General features: G+C 38.1%; 1 protein-coding gene across 1 annotated transcript in view; it reads right to left on the bottom strand.

The window, feature by feature from the left end:
* The window catches only part of ipo11 (importin 11), a 154182-nt gene that overhangs the window by 29536 nt on the left and 99911 nt on the right, over positions 1-24735 (bottom strand). Inside the window, exons 23-29 of the mRNA XM_084728700.1 lie at positions 21089-21168; positions 20920-21000; positions 17987-18082; positions 16038-16151; positions 15308-15429; positions 7048-7143; positions 3941-4025 (exon numbers count right to left, since the gene is read on the bottom strand). Coding sequence (XP_084584826.1) covers positions 3941-4025; positions 7048-7143; positions 15308-15429; positions 16038-16151; positions 17987-18082; positions 20920-21000; positions 21089-21168 — 674 coding nt within the window. The remainder of the gene's footprint in view (positions 1-3940; positions 4026-7047; positions 7144-15307; positions 15430-16037; positions 16152-17986; positions 18083-20919; positions 21001-21088; positions 21169-24735) is intronic.

Consider the following 24735-nt stretch of genomic DNA (forward strand, 5'->3'; position numbering starts at 1 on the left):
TACCACAAAGTACAAGGAATATCGCAAAAATGGGTGCAGTATTATGCTATATGGGTGGGTATTTACATACAGTAGGTGGGCATACTCAACAATAAGAACTGCCCATCTGCTAGGGGCAAGTACAAAGCCATGTCGGGCTACTAAATCATTTGGACAAGTGATCAAAAAGAATTTAACACATTATTTTTCTGGAGCTGAGGATCTAAGTACCTAAGGAGTGAGACATCTTGCTTCCTTTTGATCTCTGAGAGAGTTGAGAGTCGCACATGCCCTGTACTGATCAGGTACTCAAGAAAAAAAATGGTGAAAGTTATAGACAAAGGCCCATTTCCAATCCCACCCCTACACACTCCCACTCCATGACAACTGTGACTTGGTGTGGACTGTGGAGTCACAGTTATGGCTGCAAAGGATCACTTACAAAAGGGGAAGGGTGTAAATACACCGGAAAAATTTGGGCCACCCTTGTCTTTCTCTGACAGAAACAGAAACATTCACCGTGATGAATACTGTAACTGAATAAATATTAAAAAGATAATCTAATAAACAGCTTTGATGAGAATGAAAGTGGTAAGGACATGACACACTTATAAAAATCAATTATACAGTGAGCTTGGGAATGGAAAAATGAATAGTTAAATAAATAAAAACTCACACACCTCTGTTTTTTTGTTTGTTTTTTTGCATGTCATTCTATCAAGTGTGCAAGAAAATGTCAACTGTTTGCAGTGAAGTAACTTATTACTTATCCTTTGGGAATAATTAACACCTCACACAGAACTAACTTTCGTGGCTCCTCAACACAAAGGAGGACACATCAAGGAGGTGCTGCACCTGAGAGGAGTGTCATTTGTGAACCTGTATCAATCCAAACGCTGTTGGAGGGCTTTATAACCCACTAACCATCCATGCAAAAGTGCAAATGGAGTGAGAGCTGGTAGGGGGAGTGTGTAGGGGCTGGACTGGAAATGGGCCAAAGATTATAAGCTGAAGCACAAGTGAGGGCAAAACTCCAACTCAGGCTTTTTAGTGAAGGTTTGAGCAAGGCAGATTAAAAAGGGGTCATTTTTTTTTTTTTATAAAGGTATGTTAATTTTCTGATAAATATTGCTGGGGTGCAACTGGGGCCTTGTCTGTGCTTGAAAGGAACATGAATATTGAGGCAAATCAGGTAATCACAAAGGTGTTTACCACAGCACATAATGTTGCCAAAAAACACTAATTACTAGTTTCACTACAAAGTATATTTTGTTGTTACTGGATAACCATTATGAAATAAAACAATTCCTACAGGGGCAAGTAAATATTTACTCCATGGAAATAGATTTCTGACCTACTTGTGTGACCACACAGGTGGAAAAAAAAAACATTAATGTTGAACCCCAGTAAAGAATTTAGTTTTCTGTCTCTGCCACTAATTATTATTATTCCATACTATATTAACTGACAAAATAATCAATTTATTAGCTTTTCTGGAGCTTTCAATCTCATCTACAGATATAACTGGCATAATTCTATCTGCATTAACTGTGGATGTGAGGTGTCCATGTTTGTTTGGGATTTTAGACACTTTTATATTAGTAAGTGCCAAGTCAGAAAAATAATTTCTATGTATGGACTTTGTCTCCCTCAAAGTAACTTTAACATTCATAGCAATACAAACACGTAAATAGGGGCTCCACTGTGTATTTCTTTTATTCATAGGGATTGTTTTAAAGGGGAAAACTCAAATAAAGCAGGGCTCAGTCAGGGAATCATGACTATCCAACACATCTGCCTGGAAAAGGACTTTGATTTTAAGAGCAGTGCTGTGCATAAAGGTGAATCCACCTATATCTATTTGGTATTACTGCAACTCTCCCACTCACTCAAGCATCTTCATTCCCGAGAGGTGACATTTTACGTCTCAAGTGCCAGTTGCTGCCTGACTGGCAATGCAGCAGACCCTGACACCTAACCTTGCAGATGGTGGACATACATGGCAGCCTTTGATGAAAGTTGGCTGAACAAAAGTTGTGTGCCACTGAGTGCAAGTGCACTTAAAATATAATTAAAGGTCCCCTCCAGACACATTTTTAAATTTGTAAAAAATATGATATAATTAATATTTTATTTAACATGGTTTTCCCACATAAAAAAATAATTGAAAAGAAAAAAAACTCTGAATAGGACTGGAAGCATATCTTCTCTTTCTCCTGCACTGAGAAATTATGGATCTGGCATCAAGATGGCTAGCATTCAAGAAAACACCAGAAAGATTCAGCCATGCATGTTTGCGCCTCAGTCAGAACCAGACTGAGATGAGGAGTCTGTTCTGTTAATGTTTTTTTTTTTTTTTTTTTTAAGTTTGTGAGCCTGGCAGTGGCTGACAAAGCTAATGCTAACTTTCGCCCTCTGTACTGAAAAATCCGCTCTTTGCAGAAGGTTTCAGGTTTCTTTGCCAGCATCACAGAGTATGGCTTTCAAATTTGTTACATGTCATATGAATACATATGAATATCAGAATATAAGGAAGAGCGCAGACAAATCCCTCTTTAACAGGAGTAATCTTTGCAGAAACATGTCAGTGTTATAGGATGTTATGAATCTCCAAATCCACAATTTGATTTGTCTTTCAATTTTAAGGTCATGTCTTTTTTTTTTTAGCACTGTGCTGATGGCTACAGTCATGATCTGAAAAGATTAGCTGATGATTGGTTTTATTCTCTGACCACGTACATATTCTATTTGTTTTTAAGTGTGAACAAACGAAACAGTTCAAAGTATATTTACTATGGGAAAGTGCTCATCAACTCTCACCAGCTCTTTTAGACAGACATACACATTTTTGTACACATAAATGCTTTGCACAGACATGCACACAAACTGGAGTCAGGGAGTGTTGAAAAATGCCATGTGTTTGCTTCCTCATTAACTTTCACCTCAAACTGAAAGCTGTTTCACGTGGGCAAACCCGTCACACGCACACATGCATTCATGCACATCCCCAAACACACACACCCACACACATTAAGAGGCAGAGAGAGGTGCGACTTTAAGTCTCCTCTTTTCTATTCCCTGGAGCAAAAAGTCAGGGTCTGGGCTGAGGTGATAAGTGCACTGGGATACCGCCCAGCAAATACACACATACTCACACACACAGGGAAAAGTCACACAAAGTCACACTAGAAAGTAAATACAGCTGTATTTCTTCATTCACACAGCAATGAAATTAAATTTGTGTATACATTTAATTTTGCTCAGGCAGGTTGGAGAGGACCATGCATGCACGCACACACTCACGAATACTTTAACATCATAATTAAACAATATTTTTACAGTGTTAAATACTGTTAGAGTTTCTGAGCTTCCACAGCGTGACAGAGTAACATCCCCTTAGAAAATGCATGCTCATGCATACATGCATCGCTGCACTATTTAATTGCTATACACTCCCCACCTGGGAACCATTTATAGCTACATTCATGCTCACCTAAAGTGACTGTAAGCATGCTACTGTGACACGTGTGTATCCACAGGCTGTACAGTACTTAAAAGTGTGGTACTCAGCATGAAAAGCTGGAACAGCTTTTGAAGCTGAAAGGTGGCTCTGAATTGGTACATGAGTAACAAGTGTATGAAGTGACCACCTTTCTCGTGCCTACCGGAGGAATGCATTTTTTTCTGGGCTCTAAATCATGGGGTTTATTTTTGTCCAGTGTTTTAATCTCACATTATGAGTGCCAGCGTAGCATAAAGGATAACACCGGGAGAGAGGGCTATTTTTGTGATCACTAGACTGACAGACAGACACTACAATAAAATCAACAGAAAGCATGACATTATTGAAGCCATTTGTGTAAAATCTAAAACGAGAATGAAACAACAGAAAAAAAGGCTTGAGCGGCTGCAAAATTAGATCTTTACTGTGTGTATACAACTGTGTGTGTGTCTGACTGACCAGTTTCTTCCTCTTGTCCTGCTCAGTCGGTGGCTCCTCGTCGTCGCTCAGCTTGGGCTCCTCAAAATGGCTCATCAGCATGCAGCTACAAACACAATAATATTCAACTCAATATTAATAACCACACATAAACCTGCACAGTAGGAGACAATTTCAGAACAGGCAGCATGCACACACACACACAGGCAGAGAAAAAAAGGCTGAACGCTCTGGCACCTCCAGTGCACAGTTCTGCCTGCTATTCATATTGGTTCATCTGCATGCAGAGAGAATTACAGGCAAAACCTTTGTGCTCAGTCCAAAGTCTGTGTATGGTATTTTATTTCTTTTGTCCTTGTTACTTAATCCTTATTGTGAGTCGAGATAAGGTAGTGGGGTCCTGAATGTCACATTTTGTGACTTTTGGCCAGCAGTGTTTAATAACTCGTGATCAGAAATTATAACTAAATTCTACTTAAACTCTAACTAATGACATTCAAACTAAACGAAAAAAAACAACCTTCTAATATTAAGTTTAGAGAGAACAGATATTATTTTTTTAGGAATTTCAACTCAGTAACTGTAATCTGATCTTTCTATTCTGGGGTGAACATGCCTTTAAAGGGATAATTCACCCTAAAATCAAAAGTAGTTTTTTCCCCTATTTTGCCCACAGTGCTACTTATTGATCTGTTTTGGTATGAGTTACTGAATTTTGGAGATATCAGCTGTAGTGATGTTGCCCTTCACTTGAATATAATGGGACAAAATGTCACTTAGCCTGTGGTGTAGAGTGTAGAGTGTCAAAAACACATGCATTGCAATGCAGTGTCTCTTTCCAGAAATAATGACCCAGTTAATGAAAATCATCCACAGACCTATTGTGAGCAAGCATCTTTTTTCTTGTAGAGAGAAAGCACTTTCAGTAAATTCTGCTGCAGAAATAAAGTAATTCCTACGCGAAAGGACTCACAACAAAGACTGTAGATTATCTTGAGTAACCTTGTCATGATTTCTGCAGGCATCTCTGTGGTCGATACCTCAAAAACTTGGCAACTAACTCCAAAACACTCTAGATGGATAAACAGCACAGATGAGACAAATAGTGACTATATAGTGCGCAATAATAGTGATATAGTGAGTGTGAGGAAGTTATAGAAAGATTTGAAACAGTAAACAGAACTCAATGTAATGCTTATACATAGCCCTCAACACAGTCTGGCAGGTCTGAGTCTGAGCCAACCAATAAGATTAAAGGATAAATATCTAAGACCCTAGCGTTCGAAAATGACTGCAGTCCAAATAATGACTTTGAGCCATAGACAATATAAAAATAAGATATCAAAGCAAGTTGTTCCCTGCCTCTTTCCCAAACTCAAAGCTCAGTAGCCAAAGGACTTGGCTAGTGGCTTAACAGAGATTTTGGCTATGAAATATGTTCATCCATAATTGTCTGATGGCACATTTACTGTCATATTGTTGGTTTTACATGTGACTCTTTTATCCCTGCAATACATAAAAACAAAGCAAGAAATGTAAAAATATGATGAAACTTTTAAGAATTTTCACACAATTCTGCAGCTTTAGTCAGCTTTACAGAGCCTTATAGCAAGTTTCAACTTGCAACTGCACTGTTTTGGATCACTCACACTAATCTCCAATCAACGTTTTGGGATGCTGCCATAGCAGCCAGCTGTTTCTAGTGGAAAAACACCAAAACCAGACAGACACAGTTGAGACTAGCTGGTAAACATATTGGATCATTTTGCAGCTAAAAAGTCATATTTCCTGCAGAAACACTACTCTAAATGGATGATAATGTTGCTGTTGGATGTATATGTAAACGTATTACTAACAAGTTCACTATATCAACTAAAAAGGTAAAGATATGTCAATGCTGTTTCCCACTTGTTTCCTGCTTCCCAGAAAAAGCACTATTGCAGGATTAAAATAATGTTTTAATCCACTGTTCAAAAAACAGAGACAAACTACATTTTGTACTTCTGTTTTAAAACTTCTGAAGCTTAAGCTTTGTTGAGCTGCAACTCCAACTTTATTTCTACTTTTCATTCCTTTGGTTTCACTGATTATAATATAACATACTGGTCCTGTACAGTTAAGTACAGTACAAAAGTCATTCAAACTTCTAATTTCCTTTCTAGTCTTCAAGTGACAAGTTATTGAATTTCTACAAGGGCCCCGGAGTTCCTTGCTGAATTAGCTTTCCAACTGGCATGCTATTTTACTGAATTTATCCATGGCAGCGAGGACTTTCATTCATATTCCACACCACACAAGAACAATTCCAAACCACTTATGTATACAGAAGAATAAAAGGAAAGTCTGTTCATTTTAAACTTTACTTAATTCCTAAATACAGGCAGGAAGATTACAATACCCACGGGTGTCTGTCTCAATTGACTGCATTTACAAACAGCAAATAAAACATGGAGGAAATGTGCATCTGTAAATGTTCTTGTCCGTTAGGAAGCACAACAGGGAACCAAAACAATTCAACACATCACTGGCAAATAATGAAACATTCACACTAACCTTTGTACCCAACTTTTCAGCTCATTTCACTCTGGCACACTTTAGGAGGGTGTACAGTGTTTTTAACAGCAAAGAAAAGGTGTCTGCATGTAGGTTAACATCTACTAGGAAATGAACAACATGCTACTGGGACAGCCAAAGGGGAAAGTGATGGAGCAGGAGTCAAAGGAGCGCTGTAGTGTCTCCTTCCCCAGTGAGCAAGTTTTTTCTGGCCCATTTCACAGGCCATTATTTTTGAAGAGAAATGTGTCCTGTCCAACACTCCCACGTGGCCTCCTTCAGCACGCTGTCACGATCTGAGAGTAAGGGATTGCTTTTATATGATAAATTTTAAAACTTTCTTCAGAGGTTTGGTTTTGATAAATTCAACTTTAGCCGCATATCTGCAATTGCAAAAGCTCCAAGAAGTTTCAAATCAAATATTTTAACTGTCATTCATCATGCATGAGCTTTTGTTCAGTTATAAACTTCATCCACGCCTGAAAAGAATGACAGGAAGGTTTAAACTGAATGATTTAGAAGTAGTCAAACATTTTTTTTTTTTTTTTCAATTAGAAAGAAACATGCATGCTTACTCTTTGAAGGTGCCTGTTTCGGGATCTTCTGTCATTACATCATGCAGCGCCTCGACGCAGATGTTGATGATGCCACAGAACTTGTCCTGGATCACACTGATAACACACAGACGAAAGAGGCTCATTACTCATGACATCATTGGTTCAACAGCTGTGTTTTCGTGTGTGTGGGTGTGTGTTTGAATGAGAGGGATGGGTATTTGTCCAAAGAAGCAAATGGTCATCATAGCAGCATCATCAACAGAGAGCAACAGTCGAGGTTAAATCCTGGCAACGGAGAAAGTGATAAATTGCCTGTCAAAAAATAACATATGGCCATCCAGAAAAAAGGGGACCACTGCCATCCATCAACTCACATCATAGCACACATGTCCAGACTGTTCTGTCTTTATGTATTGCACTCTCAACATTTCACCTTTGGCTTTTGGAATTAACATACCTGCTAGGAACATTTCAGTACAACAGAAGTCAAAAAGACAGAAAGGCAGATGATCATCAAAAAAAGCCCAAACCATTACGTGGGTAACCATCCACTGCTAGTACAATGTGAAATATTTTCAGTGTTTGATTTTGAAGTAATCCACTAGTATTTAGATTAGATTACATTTTTACAAGTTACTAACAAAGACTGTCATGTAATTTGTATTCAGTAACTGACTGCATTTTAAAGTAATCTGACTCAACCCTGCAGCCAGTTCACTTATGGTTAAAAATATAAAAGAGCACAAAAATAACAATTCAATCAAAACCACCATAATTAAGAAGAAAGCTGAAGAAGAAGAAGAAGAAGGAGGAAGTTTAGCTGCATAGATTAAAATGAGAAGGTAAAGCCAAAGTCTGAGTGTCTGTGCTTAGTGCGACAATAATACAGCATCCTGTTCCATTTAACATCATTATCCTTTACTATCACAATCCAAATCATATCCACAAGGTTAACTTCTCTTATGGAGCACAGGGAAAGTTTTGTTGAACAGGCATATGGATGGCAGAGATGTGGGGGTGTCAGATCTATGAAAAAAAGAGATGGAAAACTGGTTTGTAATTAAGGATTCAAAATTTTCACTCGTCATTCATGTTGATTAACAGGGCTCAGCGGGTGGACATGCTGATCCACAAGAAACATCTCTACATGCACAGTCGGGTGCAGATTCTTGAGATCATTTTTATAACATCTTAATTCAGATAATAAGTGAAACTGCCTTAGAATTGGCGTAAGAAAAACAATCCCTTCCATCATAAATATAACATCTTATTTCCAATCTGCATAAGCCTAACATGATAAGGGTGATTTTCAAGCTGTGAAAGCACTTTTATTGTGTCAAAGCACACATTCAAGTGTGAAAAATAGAAATGAATGAAGCTTTATTTCTTTATGCACGGCCTTGTTGGTTTTTCTGTGGTGATTCCTCCAGAATAAGTATTCTAGAGTCTAGGCTTGTGGACTTGCTGTACCTGAGATCTTTAATATATGCCAGCTTATAAAAGCCACTGAAGCTCGAAGACAAGCAGCAGTCATTGATGAATTATTTGAGTTATTCTTTGAAAGCAGAGGAAGTAGGGTTTCCCATGTCAATTGGAATAAAAAGCAGGGAGGGGAAAGAATACAAAGACACAAAGAGTGACTATGTATGGGTGTGGGCACTGATGCATCAAAGGTTCTGTCAGTTCAAGTACGTGGCCAGGAAGACCCCAGGAAATGCTGCATAAAGCTCACTGAGCATGAAGTCTGGCAAAAAATGGAAAATCAGTGCATGACAGACACACATCAAGCCAGTTAAAATAGACCCATCCTTTATTTTTTTATGTGTGGGAATTTTCGACTTAAATATACTCATACTGTAAATATCACAATCAAGTCTGAAATTATGTGATTATGTGAGCTGCAGCAACAAGAGATCCAATCTTGGTCCCGTTTATGCCCAGCTTTAACATGCATCTTGAGTGATCTGATCACAAGTGGACAACTCCAAGTAGAGGTGAGAATGCACCCATGGTGTATCAAGGAAACACATTCAGGACGATCTGGGTCGCACATGGCCACATTCTTTTAGCAGCAGATTTCAGAGGCTCTATTCATTTTGTCCAAATATCTTGTTTTATTTATTATGTTCTCATGGCACCAGTTCAATGAGCAGGAACAGGTAGATGTAGCAGTTAATTCAAATAGTATTTATTTTACTACTTTTATAAGCAGTGGAGCAATGATGCTGTTGAAATAAAATTCAAAAAGGCCGATATGTGAAGCATGAAATACAGTCTCTAGAAGTGTGACTTTTTCCATGGTCTAGAGTTAAAAAAAAAAAGCAAATAAAATCATAATATTGGATTGAAATACTTGTAGAATCATAATACATAAAAATCTCAATACATATCTTCTTGTACTGAATAGACAAATTGACATTCAACTGGCAAAAGAGCCCTTGTGTTTATTTGCATATAGAGCGGTGAAGTGAGATGCAATCAGAAGTGGTCACATGTGGAGACGCATTTTAATTCAAGGTGTGAATTGGCGTACCAAGAGCTGTCCACTTGTGATTCAATCACCCAAGACACATGTTAATACCAGGTGTAAACAGGCTCCTAATCGTGCACTACAAACCAGTTTTGTAGACTGGCATGTGAGAACATTTCTCCACCCTACTCCAAAATTTACATGCGTACATACTGTGAATAGTCACACATACAAGTATATATGAGAATAAGTTCCACTGTATAAGAAGCAGAAGAAAGAAAAAATGTATATTTAATGCTAAGAAATACTGAATACTGAGAATGGAGAAGCACTACTAACATCCTGGGAGAATAAAATACATCACTGAACACCTCTGCCCTAAATTTCTTGGTAATAGTCTCAAATTGGCAACCATAGCAACAACTGGTTGCAGGCATTGTATTAAAGATCCCTTATCACACATTTAAACATGTCTGTCAATTCTAATTCCATCTAGCCCGACACTTCTCCTGTGATTACTTTCTAATGGCTGACTAGTGCTGCTGCTTCGTGCCTGCCATTCAAATCAATGCAAGTGGAAACCTGATCTGAAAGCTGACGGGCTGCACGCAAAGACAAACTAGTCGCAGCCACAAAATTCTCATCAGAATCAAATGTCTCTGTGTCGCCCTCACTCCATAAACAAAAAGAGAGAGCGGGGAGGCATTGACAAGTGAAGGCCGCACACGAAATGACATTTTCAGGGTGAATTTCTCCCTCAAACTGCAGAAATCAAAAGGCGAATGCTGAATTTCTTTGAGCAATTAAATTTTTCAACATATTAGATTCAGATTTTTTTCTGTGTTCAGTGGCAATTACAGTTTAATGGCATATGGTAAAATCTTTCCTCCTTTCAAGAGGCAGAGCCACACTGCCATAAATACTTCCTCTCAACTCTTAAGAAAGGCATATACACTGAATATGTTCCAGCTGAGCTTGTTGCAAATGGATCTGAAATAAGCATCACTGATTACATTTGATGTTGTTGAGCATCATTGATTTTAGATCATTAGAGTAGACACTAAATAGTCCAAGTGCTTAAGTGGTTTAAATGGCAAGTGCATCACTCAAGCCAGGACTAAGGCCTGCATAAAACTTCTTCAATCCTGCTACAACTGTTGCATTAGCAAATTGCAGCCATAAGTATGCAATTCATTTCAAATATACTAATTATATTGGGAAATATTCTAATGACAGTACTGAGAAATTACCCATATAATCAAAAAAAAATAATATCAACTATACTATCCTATATTAATTATGGTTTTCTAAAAATATGGATGAATTTTAAACAAATAAAGGGACAGTTTACCTGAAAATCTGATATAAATATCTTTCCTGTTGTTGTTGTATCTATCCATCTAGACCGTTTTAGTGTATGTTGTCGAGTTTTGTAAATATCAGCGTAGAAATATCTTCCTTCTCTCAAATATAATGGGATTAAATGGCACTCAGCTTGTGGTGATCAAAGCTCTAAACAATTCTCTGAAAAAAATCCACAGACCTTGATGTGAGTATTTTCATGTTGAACTACTTTCTTAGTAGATCCCATACATTCTGCCAACGAAGTAGCTCCTGCATGAAAGTGCTCACAACAAGATCTTTGGATTGTACTGAGTCGCAAGGTCATGATTTCTAGAGAGACGGTGCAGAGTTTTTCAAATGTATTTTTTGGTCCTTTGAGCACCATAACCCGGGTGCCATTTAATCCCATTTATTTATTTATTATTTATCTCCACGGCTGTTGTCTCCGAAACTCAGCAAGTCCCACCAAAAAAATCTAGATGAATAAAATAGCACTACAGGCAAGAGAAAAAAAAATGTATTTTAGATTTTGAGGTGAATTATCCCTTTAAAGGTGAGGAATTGCATAATCTCTAAATGGAGAAGAGTTTGATTTACTTGTAATAATTTACATACAATGATGTGCAAAAGAGAAATTAAAACATGCAAGCTATGGCCAAGTACACGTTTTAGTGTTTATGGGCTGCGTGGTAGTGCTTAATAAAAAAATAACATTAATCAATTGATTTGGCAAAGAGCACTTAGTGTATGCAAGAAGAATATCTGACTTTTCTGAACATGATGTGCCGACTTTAAGAAGATGCTTTTATAATCATGATTACACAAAGTGTGGGAACAGCCGATTCGGGCAAAAAAGAAGGGCATATTGATTTATTAAGGTCCTTGTTCTTGTTGCATATTGGCATTTCTGAAAAGAAGCTTTGCCATCGAAAAGCAAACTGTCAGTAATGATGAACTGGTACAGCAAAGAATAAGAGGTTCTGATGACTTAAGCAGTCTTCTGTGAAAAGGACCTCATGGCTGTGCATGTTAAATACAAGATGAAACATCAGGGCCCTTAGATTGCACAAAAGTTTCATAAAGAAAGAAGAGCATCTTATCAATGGGCAAACACGACATTAATGCATTTAAAGAATGAAACCTATCAGTCAGTAAAAAAAAGTAGTTGACAGATTTAATAAAAATCAATCTGTCAAAAGTGTAAAAAGTGAAAATCTGTCAAGGGCTATGACACTTTTCTGAGCCGACGATGATGAACAACAATGCAATCATCTGAAAACAGAAAAGATGCTATTTTCAATGACAGCATGTACTGTGTTTCATGATGCGCTGTAACAGCAACAACAGCTTTTGGACAAATAATCCATCCCCTACTCAAATGAAGCAGACACAAACTGCAGGTTTATATAACAAAGTTGATTTCTCTTATGTGATATTCTTGACTGGCCCACTCGAGTGAAGCGCCCTATCCAACAATGACTAATAAGAAACTGAACGCTTCCTCGTGTGTCACATGCCTGCAGCGGTTTCACGGCCCTCTAGCGGTGCCTTTTCGCTTTATGCCTTGGAGCAAATTCTCAGTGCTGCGTTCTACTGTACAGCTGTATAAACTGAGTGCATAACACTAGTTTCCATTTAATCTTTTAAACATCATTTTGCTACTAGTATTCAAATCTTGTTCTATTGCAAAATATTGTATCATAAAGGACTTATGAAGAATCAACCAAGGATCCCTCCTCTGTTTTATGGACAAACTCAGCTATTGAGTGTTGCTGTTTTCAAATGTACTTGGATAAAATTGTAGTTCAAATAATGACACTTTTTTTTTTAAATATAGAACTAGCTTAAACAACTTCGAAGCACAGGCCAAATGCAGTTAAGGTCATACTAGAGACAGCACTCTGTGATGTTCATGTGGCTGCTAATAAAACATATTTAATTCTAACACCTATCAGGTCAACACATGGACAATGATTCCTGTTCTTAATGTCCAGAACCTTAGCCTGTGACCTCCTGTTTATTCAATACCAGTGAACTGATTTAGTCTACCCCCTATTTTAAATCAAAGTGAGATACTTCCCTACATCTTATGGAAAACAGACGGTTATATAATATTAAGGGAAGCCGTGGACCTCTTTCTTTTTCAGACATGACTGTATGTGAGAGAGTTGATTTGCCATGCAGCACTTAACCAGCTGAGGCTGTCATAATCAATCGCTGTAGGAGACCGAGGATGGGGGCGTAACAAAGGATTTCATGCCTGTCTACATCTATGATTACCATATCTGGATTGCAGAAAACTGAGCTTCCCAAAGTCTTGATTAAAAAAAAAACATGCATCACCATAGAGTGAAATGGGACATCACAAGAGAAGTTTATCGTTAAACCCCACAGTGAATCCTTTGAACCACTTCAACAGAAGTTTCACTTAAAAAATGAAATGAGAAAAACTCTCGATGGCAAGTGAAGACCATCTTTTGTTAAAAGTTTACTTCATGGCCTCTCTGTGCACCTGAGCTGCCACACTCATGTCTGGATAACTGCCTAATGTGTGATGACTGAGGAAGAGAAGAAAAAACTTTCTCCAACTTTTTAAATGTTGGTTTAAGTTTGTTATATGATCTAGTCTAGTATTAGCAAACATATGTGGGAGCACAATGTAATGTTTTGATATCATGCAGGATGGAATAGGACTTTTTCAGTAACTGTCCTTTCAGCCAAAGTGCAACCCTTATTCCAAAAAAGTTGGGACACTACATAAAACATAAATTAAACAGAACATAATAATATGCTATTCTTTCCTGCTATTCAGGTATAGAGACAATGTGTTTCACCTCTTTATTCATTTTTGGAAATATATGCTTATTCTGAATTTGATGCAAGGAATACTTTTCAAACATGCTGGGACAGGGACGACAAAAGACTGGGAAAGTTAAGGAATGCTCAAAAAACACCTATTTGGAATATTCAGGTCACAGGTCCATTAGTAACAGGTGACAGTATCATGAATGGATACGAACGGGGCATCCTTCAACGGCTGAGTCATTCACAAGCAAGGATTAGGTGAGTTTCACCACTGATTATATAAGCATATAACTACACAGGCTTGTCCTTTATGCATCTGTGTGTGTGCCTGTTTGCCTCTTCATTGACACGGCTGAGAGACGTTTGCCCTCATGACGTTGCCTCCGCACCAAAATCCACTGTAATTCAACAAGCTGTGGTCCCACACACATTCACATAAGTGGACGCACAAATTTAACTCAAAGAAATATGTCCACACACAAGCACAGTGGGATGTCTCATGCCCTTGGTAAAAACCTGAACATTTAAGAGATTAAAGTCGAGATTTAAACAATTTGCATGTCCAGAAAGAGAAGTGTAATTAAATGTGTAAGTGGCCGAGTCCGGCCCTTTAACAACCTCAGTCTGGCCCTTTGATCATTTATAAGTAAGAAAAAACTAGGCCTAAATCATTGCAATATTAATTAAATAACTTGCTATAACATTTTAAAATTATTGGTGTTTACATTGTGCATTGAAAATCATAATTTTATCTGCAGGCTAATTAGAATATTCATTGATTAAGCCTGTTATTAAGCACAGAGGTACTTATTTTAAATAGTTTTAACACAGGCTGTTGAAGCAGAGGAAATTTAGGAGAGTCAAACTGGATGAAAGAAGATGTTAAATGCAACATTGCTGTTATTAAAACAACATGCTGCTTCTAATCTAGGATTACAAAATGTGCTTTGTTTTTCCTGTAATTTGGACATAATGTTTCTGTTACAATTGTGAAATATAATAAAGTACAGAAAACAATAAACAGGGGCATTGTTTTACACATTTAAATTCATAACTTCGCAGGTGAGACATAGGAAATGTAAATGTCTAACCCCTTGGCACATTACATTTTTGAAATCTGGCTAATCTAAAATATAACTGAATAGGCCTGTCATAGAAAATGTTTGTGTGTGTTTGCTATCTGTCAACATTCATTTATTTATTTATTTATTTATTCTGTTGTATGTAAAGTTGTCTTCACAGCCTGTAAGCACCATGTAAAGCATGTCTGCTTAAATATGCCTGCATTGTTCATATACGTCTGTTACGTGCAGCTGTCAACATTGCCTTAACATATGGTGTTACGGCAACATTGTTTAAGATGTTAATTTTGTGCTGCATATTGTGGATTAGGGCAAAATTCTGTTATCAAATTTTTTACAGCACCTTATATTCACTGCTGTTAGTGACAATTCATTTAACACCATAGACCAGACAAACAGAATTCCCGCAGAGATTGTCTATAAAGATAAACAAAAGCTGAATAAATCATTTATCTCCACTCTCCTCTTATTTGCTCTTTTGTCATCAGACAGCTGACAGTTGACCGGGTGGATGCCACGAACTTTTCATGAGTTCAAAGCTCCATCTGCAGATAAATGAATGATAAATGCTTCTCACCTGTTGTCAGATGGTAGGAGGGAAAGCAGAGCCAGAGATGACAGCTTCCTCCTCTCAGGCTGAGTGATGTTGTCCATGCGGTCAACCCACATCTCTATCACACTGCCCAACAACTGGTCCATCTGATGAAGAAAGACAGATGACGAAGGATGGAGATGGATAAGTGGGAGGAAATATAATGAGAGTTAATATAGATGAAGAAAGAGGAGAATCAGAGGGGCAATAAAAAAAATACAAAAAGAGGAGAAAAAAGACTGACAGACTGTTTGACAATTCAAGATACAGTGTACTGATTTTATTTTAATGCTTTAAGATGTGTCTACCTTTACAATAAAAGTCAGCAAAACTGACCTTCCCCACCTGTTCTGCCTCATTTACCTCCCAGCCTTGTCCTCTATCATCAAAAAGAAGATGATGGAGAGACAACTTAAAGAGACATCTCTAGGTCTGTCATTTATTTAGATAAGGGCAGCAAAGTCAAAGCAAGGCAAGATCAATTTTGCTCTGGGTCAGACAAAAACAACAGTGTCAGAGTTTCACAGTGAAACAGGGGGACGACTTTAAACTTTAGGGCTAGTGAATGTTACCATTTGCAATTCCTTGGCTCATTACGTTTAGCCTCGTTCAGAATGATTCCCTTTTAACAGGCACTTTGCGGTTATGTCTCTTACAGACATTCAAAGAGTCTGTGCTGAGAAGACAGAAACGAAGGGCAGGCGACGAGTCTCACCTCCTGGCTGCACTCGGATGCCATTTGAGTGAGCAGAGAGGAGAAGAAACTGGAATTCTGGAGGAGGACGCGGCCCATGATTCCCAGGTAGGTGGACATCACCACAGGGTATCTCTGCACAACACACGCAAACACAATGTGAATACACAATCACACATGCAGCTGAAGAAACATGTTTTAACATGAAATGGTTCAATGGGCTTTACAGTTTTTAAGGAGAAGAAAACTTGTATGTTAATTTTACTGCATTACTTGATAAATTACCCCAGGATATATCCAAATTACTGACATATTACCCCAGTAGCTGCAACACTGTATCATATGAGAAAATTTAAGCCATGATCCCAGAAATTCCAATCAAACTGGGTTAATCTACCTTTTTCTTTTACGCCCCACAGTCCTGGAATCAGCTGCAAAACATACTTTACATAGAATCTTTACCATTTGACGGAAGAGTGTTATGGCTTCTAATAAAGGAAGTTATTTGCCAAGATTCTTTTTAGCCTCTGATCCATGTCTATTTTGTATTTGTTTCTTGGGTCTTGGTATTTCTTATGATGTATATTTTGTATTCTGCTTCTTGTGCACCAAAATTGCATCAACAAAGTGGCTGAGTGCAGTGATAATAATGCTTTTGAGATTAAAAAAGAAAATGGAAGAGATTGTATTTGACCCACCATCTGACTCTCCTAAAGTTCCTATTGTTATCCATAATGAAAAAAAAAACAAAAACAAAAAACAAGCAAGTATTTTCATATAAATACTTGGGTGTCATAATTGACCATGTTTTAACATGAGGAGATCACACTGAACTTGTCTGGAAAAAGGCAAAACAAATATTTTATTGTCTCTGCTGCCTTAGGTCTTTTGGAGCAAGAAAGTTTATTTTTGTTTTGTTTTTCATGTCTGTGATCACGATTGTTTTACAGTACTCCAGTACTACATGAAGCAATTATTTGTCCACTACTTTGAAATCAGAAGTACTCCAACAAATGAAAATCGGCTCAAAGATTGCAGGCCAACCTCTCAAGAAACTTTATAAATCAGCTGATCATGGAAACATATTAAGTAAGGCCAACAACACTGTTTCTGATCCCAGCCATGTCCTGAACAGTAGATATAATTGTTACTATCTAACTGGAGACAGATACTCTTTTGTACACTGGTCAAGCCCAAAACTAAATATGGACATTAATCCTTGATCAAATCTACGTTAAGGGCCTTGACTGTAATCTTCTGTGTTTGTAATGTTAAATGTATGTATTTTGTTTCTTGTCTTGTTTTTGTCATCTGTCATGTTGAAAATGGAGCTGCTATGATGCAAGAAAAATTCTGAATTTGCTGTTTATATGTTCAAAGAAGAAAGAAGAAGAATGTTGCTAAAACCAGAATAACACAAGCATATCCCACATGTCTATACAGAATATGCTCCTTTCAGAATATGGCCTAATTCAAAACATCCAACCAGTATCAGAATACTGCCATATTCTAAATGTTAGTGGAAAACTAGTGTGCATTTAAACATAGCCATTGTATCTCAATGGGACCTTACTGGTAATATAAAGGACAGATAAATAAATAAATGAAAATCATGCACAAATGCTTTTACATAAACCGAAGGTCATTAAACATGATAAGAGGAAAGAAGGTAGGTCCACTGACACAGCAGAATTCTGAAAAGCCAGCCTATGACCTTTAAGTGAGCTGATGATCAATAAATGCCACCACATAGTCTCCATAAGAATTCATTTGACAGAAAAGGACAAACTGAAAGAACATACAGGAACATTTCCTTATTAAGTGAGTATCTTAATGTTTAATAAGGTTAAACACTCAGCAACAGAAGTTGGAAATGGGTGAAAATGCACCACAGGTAATACAGCATTTTTATAGGTCCTTTTATATTAACTCCAGTCCAGATCTGTGCGAGATGTTAAGGTAAAACTCACCTCGCCGTCCACGATGCCTCTGAAGACAGCTGGCAGCAGGGGCTGGAACATGTGGGCTCCCAGTATGGGGCTAACCTTTAAAGCTATCTCTACCACCTGCCGAGACACAGGGAGAGGAAGGGTGAGGGTCAGGACAGTACTCAGAGAGGACAGTGAGACACAGTACCAAGGAGAAACTGGAGAACAGACAGGGAGAACCTCGGGAGGAAACCAGAGGGGAAGCAAAGACAAAGTGTATGAAAAAAAAGACAGTAAGGGTCAGACACAGGATGATGTAAAGACATTGTAAAGACATCAGCACGGAGGACATATGGGGGCAAAGGGAGTTAGTAGGAGCTTCTTCCTTGAGATAGTAAAAAAAAGAAGTGCAGACAATTATCCTTTTAATTAAGGTTTTGACCTACAGTGTCTAGCAGGCAAGGTTAGTCTGTCAAGTTTTAGTCTCCCAAGAAATTTGAATCAGCTCTCTGTCAGGCATTAAAGAGACAGTTCACCCCCCAAATCAATCAATCTTTAAGAGGAAAAATTCAATTTGGGGGTGAACTGTCCCTTTAAGGCTGAAATAAAGAAAACTTAAAAATAAAAGACACAGCAACAGAAACACTACGGTATGCATGTCTGCATTAATGTACACAGACATGCACTCAGCTGTCACTTTAGAAGGTATACCTTGTTAAAACTAATGCAATCAAATATGACAGCCTTCATGAAGGTTATAATATTTTCTATTCTAGAGAGGTTCAGTAATACATGTGCTTGCTTTGATGTTGAGAAAAATAGCTGAATCTGGTGTCATACAGTACTGTATGCACATAAATTTAGCCAAGAAAACTAATCTGACAGGACAGGGACTGGATCCAAACCAGTAAAGGATCATTCCATCCTCTTAAGGCTTCACGTGGTTAGACAACACCATAAATCCAAACCACACTAACATGATGATGCACATTAACTTTAAAAATGGCATTTTCGTAAATTACAGCCTCAAATGAGAATATTCATCTCAAAGGTCAGCAACCAAACGCGAAGCACAGAGACAGCCAGCGAGATGCTATATCTGTCTATATCATGCATATGAACTTTTCAAATAAATGCCTACTGATTACTGTCATCCCTCTGTCTTCAGGGTGCCCATGTCTGGTGAGCCACAGTGTACCCGTGTTGTGTAGGTTGACAGGCTTATTGTCTGCTGGCTCCCCTTTCCTCAGAACAAAGGATTAGCAGGAGCCAGCTGCACAGTAATGCCAGTGAGATTTATTAAGCTGAAGCGCTCTAATTTTCAGCCATTCTGTGTATATACTGTATAATACTCAAGCTGATAGCACATAGGCAGCCTGCAACGCACGCAGAGACAGTGTGAAACTGGGAGTAAACCAAGAGACATGAAAAATCATAAAGTCCTTGATTAACCCATCTAAACCCATCTTTTACCTCCCCAACTGACACAACACTGACACGTGGAGAGCGCACCCATGGAGTAGTGTGTTGGCTTACTGCTGATACCGTCCAGTCAAAAGTAAAATAAATTTGTCAGTAATGAAAACAATCACAATCACGGCCAATTATCTTTTAGGGAAAAACATGCTAACATCCCGAGGCTAGATTTCATTTTGTATTATTATACAAAATTGAGCTAATCACAGAAAGGCTCGAAAACTAAATAATAATTACAATAATAACTTTATTGAAATAGCACCTTTATGAATAGTTTACAAAGTGCTTTGACAGACAAAGCAGTAGATGGTGGTTGACACACCCTCAATTTGTGCAGGCAGCAGGAGTGCTGGTGTAGGAAGCTATGCAATGTACTGCTGTGGACAGGGTGAGCAGCAAAACGTATTTTAGTCACTTTTAGTCAGGAAGGGCCAATGTATATATATAAAGCAATACAAGTACATACTAAACATCTGAAATATTTTCAACACTTTACCTTGCTGTTAAACAGCCAGGCAAATATCACTCTCTCCAAACCAACAGTATGGTCAAAAGGAGGGCTGGGTATTGGTATTCAATACCTTAATGGTATCAATCAAAAGAACCCAGAGTAGTATCAAACTTCTCCAGTCAAACAATACCTGCATTAAATCCTTTTTGCACCCAGATCTAGAACAAAAAATACTATTTCTATTGCACACAGCCAATCACTGTTAGTGTTCATCCATAAGTGTGTGACTGGCCCACTACACAGTATATAGCTGGCAGCTACGTATAGCCTGTAGTGGTGAATTTGAGCACGGTGTATTTGATAGAGCCAGTTCAGCCTTTCTGAAATGTATCTGTATCACTTTCAGGGTATTGGTATTGGTATCGTGATGTTTTTAATTTTACCCAAACCCTAGTCAGCAGACACTGATATCACATATCAGATATCAGTTTTTGGTGCTATTTTGTGGTCAGATACCGAATTGAAAACTGCGATTAAAAAATCCCTTTGTTGAGCAGATATAACTTTCTAAATAACTAAATAAATAACTAAATTTAAAAGTTGTGATCAAAATAATTTTAATCACATTGCTTACTTAATATCCTTGTAAGCTTCTCTTCCAGATCCAATATTATGTTTTCATATGTTCAGGTATGAAAGGCAGCCGGGTAGACAGAGATGAAGAGCAGCCTGTTTGAGGTACCCTGTATAACACTTCTCAAATAATTTATTAGCAGTGAGAATATCAAGGCTCCTCCTGCATTATAATCTAGTGTCAATTCACAAGCAGCACTGTCTGTGTCTGTTTATGTTTATGATTGTGTGTTTGTGTGTACAGCACTTTACGCCACTTCTGGTGCACCTGCTATTCACCGGGCCGCAGAGACAGAACAAACAAACAGTGGTTGGAGGGAGGATTTAAAAAAATGAACCTTGAGAAAAAGGAGAGGCAGTGACTAAACAGAACTGATTTATTTACATGTATAAGAGAGGGATGGAGTGACCGTACCTTGAGCACTTGGACCTGTCCCTCATTCGTGATGTCCTTCAGCAGATCACAGAAGGAGCGACACAATGATTCTGCATAGTTCTGTGGAGAAAAAAAATCAGTATGAACAAGAGGGAGTGTGATACAATGTGTATGTAAATTTGTCTCAGTATAAGCGTGTGTGTCTCACCTGCAGGAATTCTGTGGCAGACAAGTATATGTAGGCATTTACGATCTGAAAGCAGGTGCGCAGGTTCTCGGAGCTCAACTCTGGAACAGAACATCAGAAATTACACTTCAAAGTGGAGAAAAGGGTTGAATTGATGGATGCAGGCAGAGACGGGGAAGAGGGAGGCAGAGAGGGAGGACAAAGGCATTTGTTGATAAATGATCCTGCTGAACACATTTAGACTGCATTGCATACCGGATGGATGGTCTTACTGGCTTTGTTCACTGAAAATAACCATTAAACACATATTTTGCCTTTAGAAATGTTCAGTGTTTACAGGGTGCCGTTAAAGAAAAAAAAACACATTTTCAATCACTATGACTCATAGCTGTACAAAAATAGTACATGGAAAGTCAACAGAGAGGAAGAGCATTTTTAACAGCCACTGTATATCCAGTGATCTTCAATATTGGTGTAGAACAAACTCAGGTTGGAGAATGAGACACCTCATTGTCCCAGGGACAATAAAAAACGCATGTGGGACACAAAGGTACGCTGTCTGGGACAACTGTGGGATGTGACGGAGGTGGTCTGTTTTTTCTCTGTTTCTCCATTATCTAATTCTGCTCACTGTCAAAACCAACATCACACTACTATGTAGATTTTGAATAATGTTAATATCCCAATCCAAAAAGATATCTTCATCAATAACAGAGGGCCGCTGTTGAACATCATCAAGGCAACTAATCATGCTGTCACTGGCAGCAGGCAACAGCAGACACCTAATATTATCTTTTTAAAATCAAAATCGCCACAAGACACAACCAGCAGACACAGAGGGTGTCAGATACTAAACATGCCACTGCAGTAATGGCAGTCCTGCTAGATGGTGGAGCACACAAAGTGGTTGCAAGATTCGCTTATACTAATTAGAAACAAATTTGCATTTGCTGAGATGCATTTATTGATCAAACAAGAAGCAGTAACTCTAATAATAATGAAGAATAATGAAAATTGTGACCAAACACCCAGGTTGACTTTAATTTGTGTGAGTCTGGTCGATTCTACAAGGGAACACAAGATTTGGAAAACTTATGTGAGATCTATTGCAGGTCTGTGGTTCCCCTCTAGACACCACGTCTGCTGTTGCCTGCTGACAGTGACAGCATGGATATTAAAGATTGTTGATATTACACACTGGCCTTCAGTAACTAATGAATTAAAAAAAAGTAATTTTAAAGTTTTAAAAGTAAAGGTAAAACTAGAAAATTACACTTCTTATGACAGCTTGCATTCAATTATGCGCATATTGTAGGACGACACTGCAGCAATGACGACTTGTAAACTTGTGCTACTTTGCTGGATTTGTTTATAAGTGCAGAGAACAACCAGCAGTAATTCGATGGCAGACCAGAGAAGAAAGAAAAGACGAAGAAGTGAAGAAAAAAGAAGTGCTGCAAGTTACTGGAACAAAAGTTACTAAACTACATTCATTTTGAATAATGAAAAAAAGAACTGTGATTTGGGACAATGATCGGAAAGTGTGAGAGAGTTCGGGAAAGTCAATTCAGAGCCAATTCTGATTTTCAAGGTAAAAAGATAAGCTCAGTGAATACTACTCTGTTACACAACAACTTTAACTGGAGTAAAATTGTCAAGTCCATGAAAATAGCATCCAGGACAAATGCTGTTTCTTAACTCTGTAGAAGGTGCTTCTGATGTATTATTAAAACATCTTTTTGAGGGGATCTGCTTTTGCTCTTACATGCTGAAAGGAAATTTGACCGCCACAAAAAAAAGAAACGAAACTGAGTTATCATAGTGATTCAAAAAAAAAGCTCCTGGATGGATGAATTTGTCTCAACCATCCCTTTCCACATATCTGTGATGCAACAACTGTACATTACAGCAATAGCTTTACAAGTGGCTGCTTATCTGCCAGCAATAACGAGATATTGTGAGGATCTATTCACAAGAACTACAAGCTGAATTATTAAGCATGCTGTTGCCTCTGCGACATCATTATTCCAGCATTAAATATATTCTTCTTTGTCTCTGATGTTTGTCTGACCTTTGCTGTCCAAGTTCGTGTTAACACAGACAGACTGAATCCTTATACATCAGCGTCGTATATCATTTTGGTGAGTTATTTGGACTTAAAGAACACAAAAACTTTTTTTTTTGAATTTATACTTAACCAGCAGGGTAAAAGAGGTTATAACTCATGAGGCAACATTCAAACAGGATTAAAACAGAGCCATAACCTAGGGATAAAAGTACCAGTAGAAACTAAGACTCAAGGGGGCAACAATGGCTGCTGTAAAAGAGCAACAAAAGAAGTCGGGACATTTTATCATCATAAAAGAGCAGATACGCTCTAACAAGCTCAGCAAGTGTAACCCCCAAAAACAATTCCCTCTGAAAAAGTTGAGGCGTTTTGTACAGATATGGTAATGTCTTAAGAAGGAAAAATGCCCTCAAGGTAACACAACCAAACAACACAAACACTTTGGACCATTTGCAGACAATTATACACTGGAGGCTGGAGCCCAAACAATTGACTTTTGGCCAATAAGTGTGTGGCTCTAATTGTTAATGGCCTCTTGATCCACGGAGCAGAGAGAAAACAACTCTCACTGACACGATCAGTTGTGGAATAGGTTTGGTATTATAATCAGAAGTAGACGCTGAGTGAACAAATGTCACTCAGAACAACACGATGTGATGCGCTGTGTTTACATGTCCACATGTGCAACTAAGTTGTGAAGGAGGAAAGTGATTTTTTTTTTTTCCCTTCTGAAATCAGCATCTGTCTTGAAAATCCCATACTGGTCAGGCTCTACTGATTACTAGGGGTAGGGGAAACACTTGATTCTTACATGCATTGCCAGGTGAATGTGAGAGATTCTGAAACAATTCATAAATATAAAAATTTGATTTTCTAAATGTCAATTAAGTTGATGCTGATGGAGCAAATGAGGCAGAACTCAGCTGCAATGGCAGTGCAGAATGTGGAAACTCTACAGTGCGCACAAGCTAGAGTTATCAGCAGTTAATGGGGAGATGTACTTTATCGCCTCAAAAGGCAGTAGTTGCAAGCATGTTTTAATTTAGTGTCTAAATAATTGTTTGAAAGACTAAGTTAGAGTGTACTGTGAATTCTTTTACCCTCAGCCAGAGACATTAAATCGTTAACAGAGCAAAGCAGCGATTGGCTGTAACAAACCAGAGCAGCTTAGCGACACACACAGTGGTATTAAACAACTTCAACAAACTCTGTGATGAAGAAAATAACTCTCTGCTCAGTCTGTTAACCTCTAAAACTCCGCGCTTACTCTGCATGTTGGACAGCGATGCGTTTCCTCCGAGCTCAGGGTGCAGCATGGCTGTTCTCCACCGCTGGAGACGTAACGTTAATAACAACACTCACAGGGGAGCACTCCGCCTCCCACCTCACTTGTTAGTTATTCTCATACAGGCAGGAGACTGGGTGATGCTTTAAAATTCATTAATTCATTAATGCAGTTAACTTTTTCAAATAAAAAGGCTGTGGACCATTTCATTACCAGTAAATTTGATATTTCAGGGAAAATGGCATAACAGACTGAAAACTGTGCCTCCCTTTTCATTTAGTCAAAAGTATATTCTGATTCAAATCGGACAAAAAG

Source organism: Lutjanus erythropterus, chromosome 10 (assembly GCF_056507025.1).
Source record: "Lutjanus erythropterus isolate fLutEry1 chromosome 10, fLutEry1.hap2, whole genome shotgun sequence".
In the NCBI taxonomy this organism is placed as follows: domain Eukaryota; kingdom Metazoa; phylum Chordata; class Actinopteri; order Lutjaniformes; family Lutjanidae; genus Lutjanus; species Lutjanus erythropterus.